The sequence below is a fragment of the Cynara cardunculus genome, assembly GCF_001531365.2.
Source record: "Cynara cardunculus var. scolymus isolate 2C chromosome LG 17, CcrdV1, whole genome shotgun sequence".
NCBI lineage: Eukaryota > Viridiplantae > Streptophyta > Magnoliopsida > Asterales > Asteraceae > Cynara > Cynara cardunculus.
Window position 1 is genome coordinate 37,500,255 of NC_037544.1, and position 16,257 is coordinate 37,516,511.

Here is a 16,257-nt window from a genome sequence, read left to right on the forward strand (position 1 = left end):
ATATAATTAATAAATGGTTCATAATATAATATTAATGAATGATTCAAATCAAGGTTAGTTATAAAAGTTGTATTTATTTTGAAATATATAGATAGATAGATAGATATACTTACTGTAGCAGCATCATCGTCTATGGTTTCATAGACCTTCAAATATCAAGTCAAGTTCCAGATTTAGATTTGAGATTCCCTTTTTTCTTTCTTTTTCAAAGTGAATATATATATATATATGTATGTATATGTATGTATAGTCTACCCCAACTGAACTCAGTACATGCAGTAAGGGCAAGTAGATCTGTGTGAAATGGATAAAAGAATTTGGTTGATGATGATGATGATGATGATGAGTTGTGCAAGTGCAAGTGCAAGTGCAAGAGCAAGACATATGGGTCTACTTGAGCAAGGTAATTGTGGTTCTTCAAAATCTGTATTTAATTAAGAAATATATTTATAAAAATGAAAAGTTGATCGATGTTACTTCATTGGTTTGTTTCCTCTGAAATCGTTTATTTGATTTCTTTTAACCAAAATGGTCGTTGCTGGCTGGCAGGTCAGCTTATGCAATCTCCTTTCCTCACGCCACAACCACAGGTATATCTATATCATTCCCTTCCCTTCTCATTTTATTTTATTTTATGCTTACATTCAATGAAATTGCATGTATCTTTGCTATATATATATATGTAACCAAATATAAAAATTGAAAAACGGTACATTGTATTACGTTTTAAATCACATGTAATTCGACTGTAGTCTTATTCTTCCCCCCTGTGTATATGTAGATTAAAAGTGATCAAGAATTCAAATATTTTCTTACCTTTCTTCTCACATGATCTTTCGGTATATATGCATGTCATTAATCTGAAATAAATATTAACACAAACAACTCGAAAACTGTATCAAACCACATGTTACCGTTTGGTCTTTTGGTTTTTGGCAATTGTAAACCAATTTCATCATTTATTTCTAGTTTACAAAAACCCATTATCAGTAACTAGCTAGAAATACAACAAAATGATAAGATTTTGTATACATTTACTATAATTTATAATTAGTGTTTTATATGGTATACTTTTACAAAACTAAAAATAGTTTTCCACACGTACTTGTAGTTTAGTTAGCAAAAAGGATGGAATGCATATAAGACAAACTCGAATTCATGATTCTAAAAATAGTCCTCCTGAAAAGCAGCTTTCTGTTTCAATCTATTATTTACACTTACAGTATTGTAATTTCATAAATGTATGTATGTACTATGTACTATGTAGGAAGGAATAGGATTAAGTAGTAGAGTTGGGTCAAGACCACCAAGATGTGAACACAAGTGCAAAGGGTGCAGCCCATGTAGCCCAATTGAAGTGCCGACAGCCCACTTGGGCCCACAATATGCCAACTATGAGCCCGAAGGTTGGAAATGCGAGTGTGGTTCTGTTTTCTTTAACCCTTGACCTTGATTACTAAATGTACAACTACAACTACAATTAATTCCATATTTAATTGGATTTGATTTGATTTGATGTTTTAGTGTATCTAATCTGTAGTTTTCGATTAAGAAATCTCACCAAAAACTAAATTTGATGGATCACTGGTTACCGTAATTTAGGGATCATCGTAACCACCACTTGGACATGTTTTTTGAAGACCAAAAGTCAACCCCTTTCCACTAATTTCTTTATTATATATGTTCCTTCTTAATCAGATCCACTCAATTGTTCCACCCCTTATATATCACTATTTTAATAATATAAATAATGATTTATTCAGTAAAAAAAATTTCATCTTTCAAACAAAAACATTTTCAATCTATACAACAGATTGATCCATACCCATACATGACTTATTCAAAAACCAACCAGCTTTTGCAAATGTTAGGTATACATAGAGAGAGAGAGAGAGAGAGAGATTTCAACATAAGACTTAAATTAAAAACCCCATTACAGATAGAGGTTGTTGGTTAAACCAAAGGCCTCACTTGCAATTCCAAGCCAATTAAAGAAAAGAAGAACCAAAGAAAGATGATAAGTTAATTAGATGGCCTCAAATCCAAGCAGTACACGTACCATTTAAAAAGAAAAAGAAAAGAAAAGAAAAGCTGAGATGCATGGTCATGATCTCAAACCATAAACCATCTGTGAATACTTATCTTTAATCCATCTAAAGCTCTTCTTAATGGAGCCTTTGACTTTTCCTTCGACTGTATAAGCTTTATAGGTGGCAACCCTTTTCTTTCTTTGCAATTCAGGATCATTAAAGCTCCAATTTGATGATCCATTTCTGCTGATGGCTTTCTTGAATCTTGGATTCTCCATCTGGGATTGAGAAGACGATGATGCATGAGAGGTGCTGTAACATCTCAAATCTTGAAGATTTGGGTTATTATAAGCTTCTATTTGCATACCATTTCCATTATAAGACTTGGATCTCATATCGTCCATTCTTGATCTCTCTCTCTCTCTCTCTCTCTAAAACTATACATACATACATATATATATATAAATATGGTATCTAGGAAATGGGTTTTGTGAGTTGTCTCCAACTGTGGTGAGCAATTTGATGAGATTCTGTGTGTGTGAAATTAAAGTCCCAAGTAAATTACATGTTTAGTCCCTATGGTTAGGTAATGTCCTCACATTTTTTGTACGCACACAGTAGATATAAATTTTCATTTTTTAATGAGTTGGGTGGCTAAACAAGTTAACAACTTGAGTCCTTGTGATTGTGTTAAGAACCCAAATGCAACCACAATTCAATGGATTTTGAAAATTATAAACAATATATAAGCAGAAGGAGTAAAGATGTAAAGTCACGGTGTGTGTGCGCTCCGTCGGTGGAGATGGGGAATTTGTTCCCCATTTTATATTCTTAAAGCCTCCTAAATGCTTCAATGTCTCTCAAACCAGATTCCCCGAATTCAAACTTATATTTCTTATAAAAAAAATTACATTTATTTCTAAGAGATTCTTGATTTTTGAAAAGCCATTATTAATTATAATATTTTATTTATCTATTAAAATTTTACCTCTTTAAGTAATTATTTTTTTTAAAAATTTATCGATGGTCTCATTTAATAATCATTTTTGAGATGTTCTCTATATTTAAAGAAAAAACCCGTGTCTCTCTTACTTTCTTCGTTTTATAAAGAGTTTTGAAGAAGCTGTTGAAACAAAATATTGGTTCAATATATTCATTTTCTCCGTTTAAAAAGAACTTGTTATGTCTCTAAAATATTTTTAAAAATAGAGAAAGTGAAAGAGACAAGGTGAAATTCTTTATATTTGGAGAATTGTACAAAAATGATCAGAGAATCTTTAACAAATTCTTTAAAATAAAGAAAATAAGAGAAAATGAAGATTTTGAATTAATTAATTTTATGCTCCACCAAATTCCTTAGAACTATCTCCAAAATGGAAAAAATAAGAAAGAGAAAGTTTTTCTCTCCAAATTTAAAGAACATCCAAAAAAGTGATTACCATATGAGATAAATATTTTTTTTAAATATTTTCATAGTAGAAAATTTTGAAAATAAATATTTAGAAAGAGAAATAATGTTTTAATAGATGAATGATATATTTTAATATTATAATAATCAATGTTAGATTCTTTAAAATATCGAATATGTTGTAGATGAACGTAATTCATTTTGGAGATTTTGAATTTTGGTTTTACTCCTACATATGAAATAGAAATTATTTTTTATTCTTCCTATAAAATTAAATGTATAAGAGAAAAACATAATATTTTTTTTATTTTTTATTCTTCCTATAATGTAATCTATAAAATGAAGAAAATGTTATATATATATATATGCAAACATTTTGGAGATTTTGATTTTTGATTCTCCATTTTAAAGAATCTGTTAAAAATACTGTAATTAATTAAATGAAAAGTATAGTTTTAATAATGATCATCTTATTAGGAATAGTGATTTGACCCGACCCGTTGGGGAACCCAGTTCATCTGACCCAAATGGGGACGGGGATTCCCCGCTAAAACGGGTCCCGGGGCTGGGGATCCCTGGTAGACTCAAACCAGGGACGGGGGATGTTACTCAAACCGGGGCCGAGTCGGGGTCGGGGATCCCCGGTAGAATCAAACTAAAACATACTTTTTACCGGGGTTTACCGGGTTTTGTTAGAATTTGACCGGGAACGGGATGATAATCCCCGTACCTGCCGGGAACCGGGGCCGGGGATTACAAAACCCGCCCCGTTGCCATGCCTACATCTTATGATTAAATGTAGACACTTGTTTTAAGACAAACAAAAACATAACTTAGATGCCAAAAATATCGTTTTTTATGCTTCTTGTAGTAGCAAAAGAAACAAGAATAAGTCTCAGTTGTGACATTTTTCTTTATTGTTTTTAGGTTTCTGTGAGTGTCTAAATGAGCTTACAAAACAATTGTCTTTGAATTTCATTTTCTTTCAAGTTTATCATTTACTTCTTTATTTTCTCTTTAAAATGTGGTCTTATTGTACTAAAAATCTTTCTTTCTCATTTTCATTTTCATTTTCATTTTCATTTACAAACCAAACCATTTATAATGATAAGTTTCTTTTTACCGATCTTGAAAAACTAAACACTTTGAAAAATCAATATATGGATTCAAGGCCCACAAAGTTTACAGTAAAAAAATAGTTACCAAAATGGTTAAATTTAGTTTATAAATCTTGAAAAAAAACAGTATAATTATACAAAATAGAAATTAAAACAAACTTTGTATTATTTTAATACATGTGAGTATTAAAATATCGTTATATATATATATACATAATTTTTAATATAAAAAAGGTAGAGGTTAAAGGAGGAGATTTGTGGGATCCGATGCAAGAATGGACCACCAGCTGAATTATTATTTGCCATTAGAAAGTCAACAAAAAACTAACCAACCAAAACAAAAGGAATCTAATCTACCCCCATTTCACATTTGCTCTTTTACCTTAAAAGATTACTTCATTTTAATATTTTGTCTTTTTTATATAATATTTGTGATGAATATCTCTTCATCATTACTTTATTCATTATAATTATATAAAATAAGTCGTCTTGAAAATTTTAAAATTCTCAAATCATTCTACACCTATATAAATAAACTAAAACAACTCATTTTGGATTTTTGATTGATTTTTCATCAAGTCATATAGGAATAAAGTCATCTATGTAGGTTCCGTTAATCTATTTGTATTAATTGGAAATATGCTTTTTTGGAAGGGTTTTTTCGTGGATGAAAGAAGCGTGTTTTTTTAATTCAGAGGGACAAATGTAAAAGAAAAAAAGAAAAACTTTATTTTCTGCATAAAGCTCCCTACTAAAAGTTTACTGAATAAGCCACATTTTGATATCATTAAACCACTACCAAATAGTCATTTTATAGCAATACTGAATAAATTGTGAATCTCATTAAACCGCTAACAAAGAGACTCTTACCTTGGTATAATAAGATGTAAGCAAACCTTATTGTATCTAGCTAAAAGCATGCATGCATACATACATTTATTTACCTAATGACAAAATCCTCTTCCAACATTTATATAGGAAAGGAAAGTATGAGATGCCCAAAAGGGAATCTATGAAATATGGTGAATTAGGTATTTGATATCAGATGAATGTTTGTTATTGGTGAGGGTCTTGGTTGGTGGTATTCACTTTTCTATTCATCAAGTCATGGTAGTAGAGTAACACAGACATGGGTTGACCAAGAATGCTAAAAAAGCACCAAAACATCATGTTTCCCACCTGCAAATAAACCTCGAATTTTCTTTATTATGATTCATCATCATCATCAACAATGGGGGATTTTAAGATTCATCATATAATGCATACCATTGAATTTTGAAACTTGTGATGAAGGAAATCTGTCACCATCACCAATGGGACCTGATACAAAGCAATCTATTACAACATTTACATATATTTGACGACCTATCACTACAACATATTCGCATTTATAGGACACAAAAAATGTCTGAATGCCTTAATATTTAGGACCCAATACTTTTGTGTCATATCTAAAATTGTTGTAATAAACTGATATGACACTTTTGGACATCTTAAACAAGCTTTTTAGGACCAATTGCTTTATACTTTTGGATGTCTTAAACAAGCTTTTTAGGACATCTTTGAAACAAATGGTCCTATTACTCATTTTACATGACACTATTTGTAAAAGTGTATTATAAAACAATTGTCCTATAAAAAAATGTGTCTATAATACATTCTTAGAAGTGTCCTATAAAAGGGCTATTAGGAAAACCTTGTTTCAAACGTGTTCTAAAAAGCTTGGTAAGACGCCCATAAGCATCATTAAAGCTTATTACAACACTCTTAGATAGGACATAGGTGTTACGTCCCATGAACTTAAGTCTTATAAAGTAGTCTATAAAACACTTTAAACATTTTTGGTGTCCTATAAAACCGATTTTGTTATAGTGTGCCCAACAGACACCAAACAGGGTATAATGGGGTGCATGGGTAGCCCGATCATGATTGGATTTGGCAGCAAATAATGAAAAAGAAGAGAAAAGATTGTGACCTGAAGCATGATCCCAAGGAAGGCCCAAAACTTAAAAATGTGGCATGGAACAGCAATACAAAGCTGCAAGCAATAAAAAAAACATAATCAAATGAACCCATTTGAGCTAATAATTAATATATATATATATATATATATATATATATATATATAAAACTTGAAGAAGGCAACGTACCTCATGGAACACTGCAGACATAAAGAACGAAATAAAATGGGCACCTCCCTGAATTCAAAAGGAGTCAAAGTTAAAACTTTACAGTACAAGAATGCAACCACAAGACTATATATATATATACAGAGAGAGAGAGAGACAGAAAGAGAAAGAGTGAGGTTCAGGGGAAAACCATCCAAAAAATAAAAAACTGAGGAACACCTTAATAATCATTACTTTGTACAGTATGCACATGTGAATACAAGTAACTGAAGATATTTCTTAGTTTCTATGCACATGTGCATACCGGACAAATTACTTAACCCAATATATATATATATATCAAGTTCATGGATGCTATATGTTGAAACGTAACGGTAAACATCAACATCAAGCATAGGGAAGAAAAATAGCATACAAAACCTTAGGTATTCCACTACGTATGCACGGAAAATAGATATGCCGCACGACCCATCTATGAACCGGCTGCCAAGAAAGAATTATTTATTAGAATTCATCCGCAATACATTTGGACATTTCGTGAATATGACCGAAGATCCGTGTTTTTGTGAGCCATCATAAGAAGGTAGATGAAGGTTTTTTTATTTTGTGACAGATCAAAAAAGTATCGTCTCCAAAGACTTAAAAGTGTTCTCACCATTTTCACCAAAAAAAATTGTTTCACATGATCCCAACTCCGTGTATTGAGTGGCAAATGACACAAGAAAACAATAATCCTTGCAAGTCGATAAAGTTTGAGATCAAGCTTACCATATTCCACAATCTCCAGTACTAATAGCAGCACCAATGCACCAAGTTCAAAAGATAACCAAAAAAGAAGGTCAACAACTAGTTTTAAAAAAATGATGAAGGCAAACAAGTTCAAAAGATAACCAGAAAAAAAATACATCAAGTCTACCTCGTCAACGGTTTTGGCATTCCACCAATCTTTGTAAAACTCACGATCACCAAAACGAAGAACCTCAGCAAGTATGTTTAACCTATATTAGCAGCAGTTTTTGTAATATAACTAGAAACAAGAACCATAAGTAGAATGATAAAAAAAATAAAGATCGAAAATAGAGTGCGTGTTGGCCAGTTCTGTATGATTGTATGAAAAAGAAAATACCAAAAAATGCATGAGGAACTGGAGATTTTGATTGTGGGAAGCAGAGGAAGAGAGGAGTTACCAGAGGTGAAAAAAGCAGTAAAACATACAGAGCCAAACGTATAAATTTGGAACTGAAAGCTTCAAAACGCGTTCTATTGCATATAAAAAGTCTCCTTTCAGTGGATGCTGAGAGTTTCTAACGATGGGGTTGATATACTGCATACAATCTAGACCATTTCAGAATAAGAGAAATGCACAAGAACAGAAGCAAAAAGGATAAGATTAAAAAAAATTAGCATTTTAGATAAGATTTACTTGTTCAATGATAAATCCCATCACCCCTGTATATATTGAGAACTTGATCGTCTGCCGTAATACCCACCCCTTCCTAATACATGTGGTGCGTGGATAGCTTATCTACAAGTAAAAAAAATGCCTCCATATGAAGAAAACAAAAGATTTATGTGGTAGCTAAGCACAAAAAGAAGTGATTACCTTTCTAAGGCCATGTTTGGCAATCATAAGCTAGCTTATTTTTTGAGCTTATTGAAAAAGCCCTATTTGGTTAGCCATAAGCTAGCTTATTTTTGTTTAGCTTATTGAGTTTATCGAAAAACGCTACTTTTTCAATTATACCCTTCATATTTTTCTAATTTCAATGTCCCTTTGAGCTTATTAAAAAAGCCCTCTTTGGTTAGCCATAAGCTAGCTCATTGAAAAGCCCTGTTTGGTTAGCCATAAGCTAGCTTATGTTTTGAGCTTATTGAAAAACGCTACCTTTTCAATTATACCCCTCATATTTTTCTAATTTCAATATGTCCTTTTAGGTCATTTTACATCGTCATCTAGCTTATCAGCTAGTTTTTACCAAATATGACTAATTTATCTGAATAGAGAGCATGAAACAACCACATTGTGAGAAATGAAGACTATTCTGTACCTGGTAACATAATGTGGGAGCAACCATGAAGTAAGCCAAGCTATTGAAGTTGACATCATAAAAATACTCCGTACTCGAAAAACAAGACTTCTTTTCCTCCTAACATAATATTTTATAGAACTACATGAGAAATGTTCCGAAATAATACAATACAAAGGTGATCATGTCATATAAACATTTAGAATTTATTCTCTTCTTTTTCAAGGAATTGGGTATATTGGGGAAATGATACAGTTCATACAGTTCTAAAAAACTACATATTTACCCTGCTAAGATATACACATTGTATGATTTACCTTACCAATTGAGTTCACAATCAAGCGCATGTCGTAATTTGTATGAACAAAAGATACCAATTTTAACCAATTCACGCAAGCAAACAACATCAATGTAACACCTGATAAAACAGCCGAATCAAACCTGCAAAACTTACAAAAAAATACATAAGAATGGTTTATGCCTTTCATAATAACTAGTAACTTTTCCCTTGTGGGTTTGCATATCAAGTTTTGCATCCTATCTAGCAAATAGCTTTTCCTTTAATGGACTCCTCTGCTATCTATAATAATATATGGTCAATTAATGCCATTATAAGATCTAACAACATATATAGATTAAACCAAATAAGACTTCTAATGAACCATCTATAATGGGCAGACCTCACTTTCTGGAAGTCCCGATAGGGTCTTCAAAGAGTGGGTTAGTTGATACTTTGTGTCAAAAAATAACGACAGGTAACATTTACTCAAATATCTTTAACAAAGATGAATGGACAGCCCAGATAATAATTTTTAATAGTTTATGGGGGTCGTTTGAACCCCCCCACCCCCACCCCGGCGGGCGGGCGGGGGGCAATAAACATACATCCGCCCCTGTGTATATATGCAATTATAAGCATACAGTAAACTAACCTTAGAATCATGAAAACTGGATACAGAATGGTACTTGTAGTTATTATAAGATGAAGAGTAAGAACAGCCTACAAGAGTACGCCAAATTCAAAATCTCCTGAATTGAAATATCATCTATAAATGAACAATGTTTTTAGCTTAGCAATTGGAATGATTTACTTACAGATTCGGATATACGTTTTCTCCATGCAAATTTCTCAACAATGAACGCTGCAAGTGAGAAGATCGGAAGTGACAGGCTGCAAGAAAAACCAGAAGCAATAATACCCATGTCAATCAGTGATCGCACTCGCAATCCCACATAAGGAACCGGAATAGCTATTTTTTATAGTGCTAAACTTATAAGAAAGACCAGAAAAGAAAGTCCCAGGAAGTAACAACATTACCAGCACATAAGAAGTGGCCAATCTCTCAATGATCTTGAACTAAACCAAAAATTGGTATTGATCAATAAGCCATACTGTAAAAGTAATATGGGTCATTGACAGCAGTCGAAGACTTGACACAAATGCCAAAAATCAACTTAGATCAGCATATGCTCACCTTCATAAGATTCTCAATGATGAGCCTGCTGTTAACAGCAACAAGGACCACTATGCAGAGGTTAAAAAGGCCAGCATGACTCTGGAACAACGTTATAATCAGCCAATGCAGTTATAACTTATACGTATTCTTTATAATAACAACAATAATAAACGAAAAACAGGAAGGAAACAAAGAAAAAAGTTGCTACAAGGGACAATCCATAAATCTTCTCTTGGAATAATGTGATGGAACAGATAAACTTGATGAAAAGACTACTTTGGGAGTATGGATCATTAATCTGATGTCATGTGACTATTTTAACCAATAAGACTGTCAAGCATCAAGTTTGTTTGGTTTCTTTTTGGTTACTTCTCTCATGCGGATAGCGTTGGAGGATGGAAATTGAGGTTTCCGGCTTTCAGCTTTAACTTCATCATAATGATTCGATCTTTATCATCCATAGGTAATTTTAAATACCTAATCTACTCTGTTCCGTTTGGATCCTTGGTAATTTAAAACATCTAATCGACCCCAGGGGCTTAATCATTTGATATTTCCATATATTGTGATAACTGTGAGAACCTTTATTTTAAGGTATTGTTTCACATGATTTTTCTCATCTAAGGCTAGCATTTAATGCATTGATGAACATATATTTGTTTTACAATGTGTTTGCTTCATATATATGCGGTTTACAATGTGAAACTTTTGTTTCACAAACAGGCTAAAAACGTTTACATTGTGAAACAAACATATGTTAATCGATATTCTAAATCCTAGTCTTGGATGAAAAAAAAAATCATATGAAACAGCACACGATGCAGTAGTTGTCTAGTTCTCAAGGTTATCACAATTTCATGATTTCTTAAAAGAAGGTTCCCCATAAACCCCGAACAGTTAGTAATTAAAGTATTTACAATTGTTTAAAGAGGCACACTAAACCAAATCGTCGAGTTTGGCAGCTTTTCTTGAGCAGATAGGACACTGCACGCCATCAACAGAAAAAGAAGTTGAACATTTCCCGCTCGTTCTGCTCTTTAAGACTGAGAGTAATAAAAAAATCAAATCACACCATCCCTGTAATAGGTAAATGCCTCTTTTTCTCCTGAAGTTGTCGGAATTATTCTTTGTTGCTACTTACCGGGAAAAAACCTGTTTGGTCAGCCATAAATTAGCTTATTCAAAAACATTCAAATAGCATTTCAATAACCTCCCGGGGTCTTTCCAATCATGCCCCTAATGTTTTTCCAATTAATTTTTCAATATGTTCTTTTAGATCATTTTACATTATCATTTGACTTATCAACTAGGTTTTACCAAACATGAATAGTTTATATGCAAGCTTTTCAGCCAATACCTAGTTTAATAGCCATCGGTTAGAATAGTCTCAGGTTCGAATCCAAGGAGGAATAAAAATCTCATGTGGCCATGGAGGTTCAAATGCGGTGACTCGCGGGTGGTCACCATGGGATTAGTCCTTGCATAACGGGTTGCATATCCAAGTTAATCATGAAAGAAAAAACATAGTCATCAGTTAGCTTATCAGCTAGTATGCCAAACATAACCTTAGACTCCAATTGTTCATCTCTTCCAATTCTGGTCATATCAAAAGGTGGTTCTCTCTACCATAACAAGTGAATTATATTGGCAAACCAACTGATTTAATCTCAAGCTATATCAATACAGTAGTCCATTCATCAGAAGTAAGATACTGATGTAGCCATAGTTAACGAATTTAACACGAATGAATAGGCTTGGGTTATATCACAGCAAATAAAAAGCATTACCAGGAGTAGATAGAACATGTAAACAGATAGAGGGAAAGCAAAACCTGTCTGAAAATGGCGTCAGAGCTGAGAGGAGACTCTTTGATTGTGTTATGAGATGGAGTGCATGGGCGAACCGCATACTGAACAACAGTTGTTTGACGACTTCCATTTAGAAGTCGTCCTCGATCGACGTTTCCCTTCCGAGGTTCATCTGTGAATCGATGACCAACCTCGATCTGCTCCTTACTGTTGTTGCCATTGGAATGATGATTCAAACCCTCATTCATGATGGGACGCCTGGGGCTGGATGTCATCCTTTCTCCAATCACAACAACAAATTCCCCCAAAAGGAATCGTTAAAAGCATGAACCAAAGTTTGGAATTAGGCGTTTTGTAAGTGAATCAAATGGAAATCGAAAGTGAAACTGGGATAGAGAAGGTGGTGAGGTGAGAAATAAGGTCGATTCAAGAGTTATATTATAACAATATAATAATTATTATCTAATCTTGCTAAAATATCATAATAATAACACCACCTTCCAAATAATATCATACGAAAACGATCAAATTACATGTATTTTAAATTAAAATCACATACGGCACCATTAATACATGATGACTTCTAACTTAAAATCGTATGTGATATGCTTTCATCGCCACTTACAATCAAATTATAGTTTAAAACCATAAAAAATAAAATCAAAAGAAATGGAAAATAGATCTGAACAAAAGAAGCAGGATTGAGAATTTGAATTTTCTATAATATAATTAATGTTGTAATCTCTAAAATAAGAATTTGTTGGAATTAAGAGTCCGTTTACCAATCTCTTTAACATATGTCACTTAAACCCTATATAAATAAAGTTATATGTGTAAATTAATCTATTTAAACAAATTGAGAAGGTTTTTGGTTGAGGTTTTTCATAGATGGAAAAAGTGTTTTAATTGGATTTGGAAGTGACAGACCTTGTATAAAACTTCCTCCTAAAAGCTTACCAAGCAAGTCACATTCTATACCATTAAACCACTATCAAACAATCATATATAGCTGACCAAATAAGTTGTGAGTTCCGTTAAACTGCCAACAAAAAGACTCTTACCTTACTAGATGAGCATTGCAAAGACCCATAATTTTGTCTGATAAGAGACATAGCAAAGAACCAGAATCTTAATGGATAAGAGACGGAGAAGACTTTTACCGGTAAGTACATACAAGGTAAAATATACTTATCAATAATTCATTTTGAAGGCAGAAAATGGTACCCAATAAAGTAAGTGAGAGTGATAGCAAATAAACGTTCGGCAAACAACGAAAAGAAAGCCAGGTTCAAGAGAATTTGGGCATTCTTGTGCAACTTTCAAATGCAATCATAATTTAATATTCAAAATCCATACAAAAGAGTACATACTACTATTACTACTGCATCTCTTTTATATATTATGTCACACTTCACCACAAGTGACTCAAATGGAAGACGATCAATTCCTTGGCTTACCCCCTCTACCGCGTCCACGCCAATTTCCACAACCACCACCCCTTCCGCCCCTGCCGCCACTGCCACCACCCAGTACCTTATTGACATCGGATTTTACTGTCATGTTTTCAGGCAAAGGAAGAATGTGATCCACACACTTACGGAAACTGAAATCATCAGCAGACTCGTCCTCTCTCACAAGGAAGAAGCATCGGCTTTTCCATTGTGGATGGTACCGCACTTGAAAAGCATGGATGCCTGCACCAATTTTCTTCTCTGCTTCCAGGTGACCCTTCTTTAGCAAGTCCAGCAGCATTGCATGCTCATACTGCACCGATACAAATGAACCACAAGTAATCAGTTTAGGTCGAAGAAAAATATTATCTTTTATTTGGGAAAGTGACCAAATTAGTCACGTTTAACTAACATTTCACTTTTTAGCCACCTTTTTTAATTTGACCAAATAGCCAATATTTGGCAAGTGCCCTTGCAACCTGTGAAATGTACTTTTTCTAAATTATATAGGATTCCGTTGGGCTCCGCTTGTGGTTGTGTGATGGGCATGACAGCTTGCAAAATGAACCACCTGAATCATATATTATTCATAAAAAATACATTTCACTAGTTGTGAAAGAGGCACTTGCTAGTTGCTATTTTGGTTCAAACATGAAAAAATTGCCTAAGAAGTGAAGATGTTCATCTAAAATGACTAGTTTGGTAAATTTCCCCTTCCATTCTTCACATAGCATGCCACAATTTATGAAATTTGTTTCTTAGTATGGTTGTCTTGTTCATAGTATGCAATCATTGACAATTTGACATCATTCAGGATATCAGATACAAGCTATAAGCAACAAAGGCTAAAGTCTTATTTGTGAATACAGCCAAATGCCACATTCTGGTTTCTGGGCATAAAATGGTATGAACCACAATGCGAATAGATAAAAAAAAGGGTACTCCATGTCTCCACTCCACCAGTTAATAGTTGACTGACTCTGTAGCAAAGTTATTTATACCGATACAAAAATGCCAATTGGCATACCATAAAGAATGTAGAGAATGTAAGACAACTTTTAAATTTATACTATACTATTTTGGTTTGAAAAATCGCAACCCATTCGACCTTCTTTAAGTTTAAAACTCAACCCATTACATTTCGGTTCAAGTTGTGCGGTTTGAAGATATGTTTAAAAGTATGAATGTTACAATTTTTAAACCAATTAATTAAATATTAGTTGATGATACTTGACTACTCAAAAATATTATAGTCATTAAATTTTATGTCTACTTTCTATATGTATAGTTATAAGTGTCAAGATACATAGTATGATAAGAACGTCAAATTGAAATGACACCATTGATTAACAAACATGGGTTTTCGTTTTTCACTCTTCAAAATACCGTTATTTAGTCGATATACTAGAATAAACAATACAAAATACATATTGGACTTGGAATATTATACTAAATGTTTAGACTACTGAATAGACTAGAAGATTATTGGACTTGATGGATTTACTATATTTCAATGGACTAGATAGTATTAGTAGACTACTTGAGGCTTGGAGTTTTGTATTAGCCCCTTTGCGGAGCTCAATTTGATACAGTTTTCCATACTTTTCTTGATAGATATGCAAAAAAGTATGATAACATTCACAAATTCAAGACTCGATGATGAACCTGACATCTGGTATTCTTGTATTATAACTTAAACTAACTGTTCTCTTACTATCAAATTATACAAGAGTGATCTAGTCCATTCATACCCAGAAAAAAAAACCTTAGCATAAATAGATAGGTTTTCATATCATTTGTTAGTCTTACTCTTTGCAGAACTTATTACATCTCATCTCCAGACCTTCGCAAAGAGATTTACTGATTCATTTGGTTTGATCTACATAGGTTTTTATATCCAAACATTTGCTATGATTGGCAGGGAATTAAAGAAAGTAAGTGACCTTGAAGATCTATATCAATGTCATTGTTCCTCTTTTTTGGTATCAATTTAATTTCGAAAACAGTATTCAATGGCCAAATCCCTATTAAATTACCAGTAAACTGACTTTCAGTCTATGATTCATCAGTAACCTTCATATCGTTTATCCAATCAACCAAACTATGAACCATCTATCCAAGTAAACCATAAAACAATCATGTTTCAAACAAACAGAGAGAAATTACGAACTTAATGAAGTAATATACAATCAGAGATGAAACCAGATACCTTATTGACATTGAGATTGGGAGGCCAGAAGTGAAGAAACTTGAAGAAGTAGTCAAAAATCTGCACAGATGTCTCGAAGCTCTTGTATCCAACCGACACCGGACCAGTCTTCGCCGCTTCTTTCTCCAGCTTCTCCTCTTCCACAGACTTCTCCTCCTCATCCACCTTCGGTTTTTTAGCATTGTTTCCGTTCTCCGACGATTCAGTCGTCACTTCTTCCTCTCTCTCTCGCTTACCGCCATTAGCCGGCTCAACAGTTTCCAGATCCATCTCTTGTGGGGCTGCAGATGAATCATCTTTTACGGTTTCGACAACGGCGGTCACCGGCGCTCCTGCTTCCTCGGCCATTACTGATCGTGTCTCTGTGGCAAATGGCGGAACAAAAAACCCTAACTGTAAACCCTGATTCTTATAGTTATAACAGCAGTTTTATAGCAAGAGCGGCAAATTCAAGCGGTTTTTTTAATAAATCCAACAGATTCTCAAAAAAGGGTGAAAATGGGATTTTAAGCAATTTTATATATCAACGTATTCTTTAAAATGGTGAAAATAGAGTTTTTAATGATATAATAATCTTCAAAATTAGAACTAAATATAAATGTTTTTAGATAAGTTGAACT

At 33.2% G+C, this 16,257-nt stretch overlaps 2 protein-coding genes across 4 annotated transcripts; both read right to left on the reverse strand.

Annotated features, from left to right (window-relative positions):
• Positions 1-5,365: 5,365 nt before the first annotated feature.
• LOC112501304 (diacylglycerol O-acyltransferase 1-like) lies at positions 5,366-12,335 on the reverse strand. 3 transcript variants are annotated; one of them, XM_025105019.1, is made up of 16 exons: positions 12,001-12,335; positions 10,188-10,268; positions 10,031-10,104; positions 9,808-9,883; positions 9,645-9,712; positions 9,030-9,153; positions 8,734-8,832; positions 8,109-8,210; positions 7,873-8,009; positions 7,602-7,683; positions 7,454-7,474; positions 7,106-7,168; positions 6,707-6,754; positions 6,532-6,594; positions 5,823-5,876; positions 5,366-5,735 (listed from the first exon to the last, which is right to left on the reverse strand). In XM_025105019.1, exons 1-16 carry the CDS (start codon positions 12,250-12,252, stop codon positions 5,613-5,615), a joined length of 1,467 nt encoding a protein of 488 aa, XP_024960787.1. In that variant the 5' UTR covers positions 12,253-12,335; the 3' UTR covers positions 5,366-5,612. The 3 variants fall into 3 exon arrangements, with proteins under 3 accessions (XP_024960787.1, XP_024960788.1, XP_024960789.1); XM_025105020.1 differs by having other exon boundaries at positions 5,583-5,735; positions 7,602-7,664; XM_025105021.1 differs by lacking the exon at positions 5,366-5,735 and having other exon boundaries at positions 5,783-5,876; positions 6,707-6,717.
• Positions 12,336-13,264: 929 nt separating this feature from the next.
• Positions 13,265-15,994, reverse strand: LOC112500962 (protein EMBRYO DEFECTIVE 514-like). Its single transcript, XM_025104587.1, has 2 exons — positions 15,638-15,994; positions 13,265-13,741 (listed from the first exon to the last, which is right to left on the reverse strand). Exons 1-2 carry the CDS (start codon positions 15,983-15,985, stop codon positions 13,418-13,420), a joined length of 672 nt encoding a protein of 223 aa, XP_024960355.1. The 5' UTR covers positions 15,986-15,994; the 3' UTR covers positions 13,265-13,417.
• Between the last annotated feature and the right edge of the window lie 263 nt (positions 15,995-16,257).

What these genes read in the sequence shown, in the direction of transcription:
- LOC112501304 (XM_025105019.1), bottom strand. Translation starts at nt 12,252, where the DNA reads ATGACATCCAGCCCCAGGCGTCCCATCATGAATGAGGGTTTGAATCAT. An exon ending in TGTCTGCAGTGTTCCATGAG is followed by an intron (nt 6,595 to 6,706) that starts GTACGTTGCCTT and finishes TATTGCTTGCAG; the next exon opens with CTTTGTATTGCTGTTCCATG. An exon ending in ACAAGTTTCAAAATTCAATG is followed by an intron (nt 5,736 to 5,822) that starts GTATGCATTATA and finishes GTTTATTTGCAG; the next exon opens with GTGGGAAACATGATGTTTTG.
- LOC112500962 (XM_025104587.1), bottom strand. Translation starts at nt 15,985, where the DNA reads ATGGCCGAGGAAGCAGGAGCGCCGGTGACCGCCGTTGTCGAAACCGTA. An exon ending in CCAATCTCAATGTCAATAAG is followed by an intron (nt 13,742 to 15,637) that starts GTATCTGGTTTC and finishes GTATCGGTGCAG; the next exon opens with TATGAGCATGCAATGCTGCT.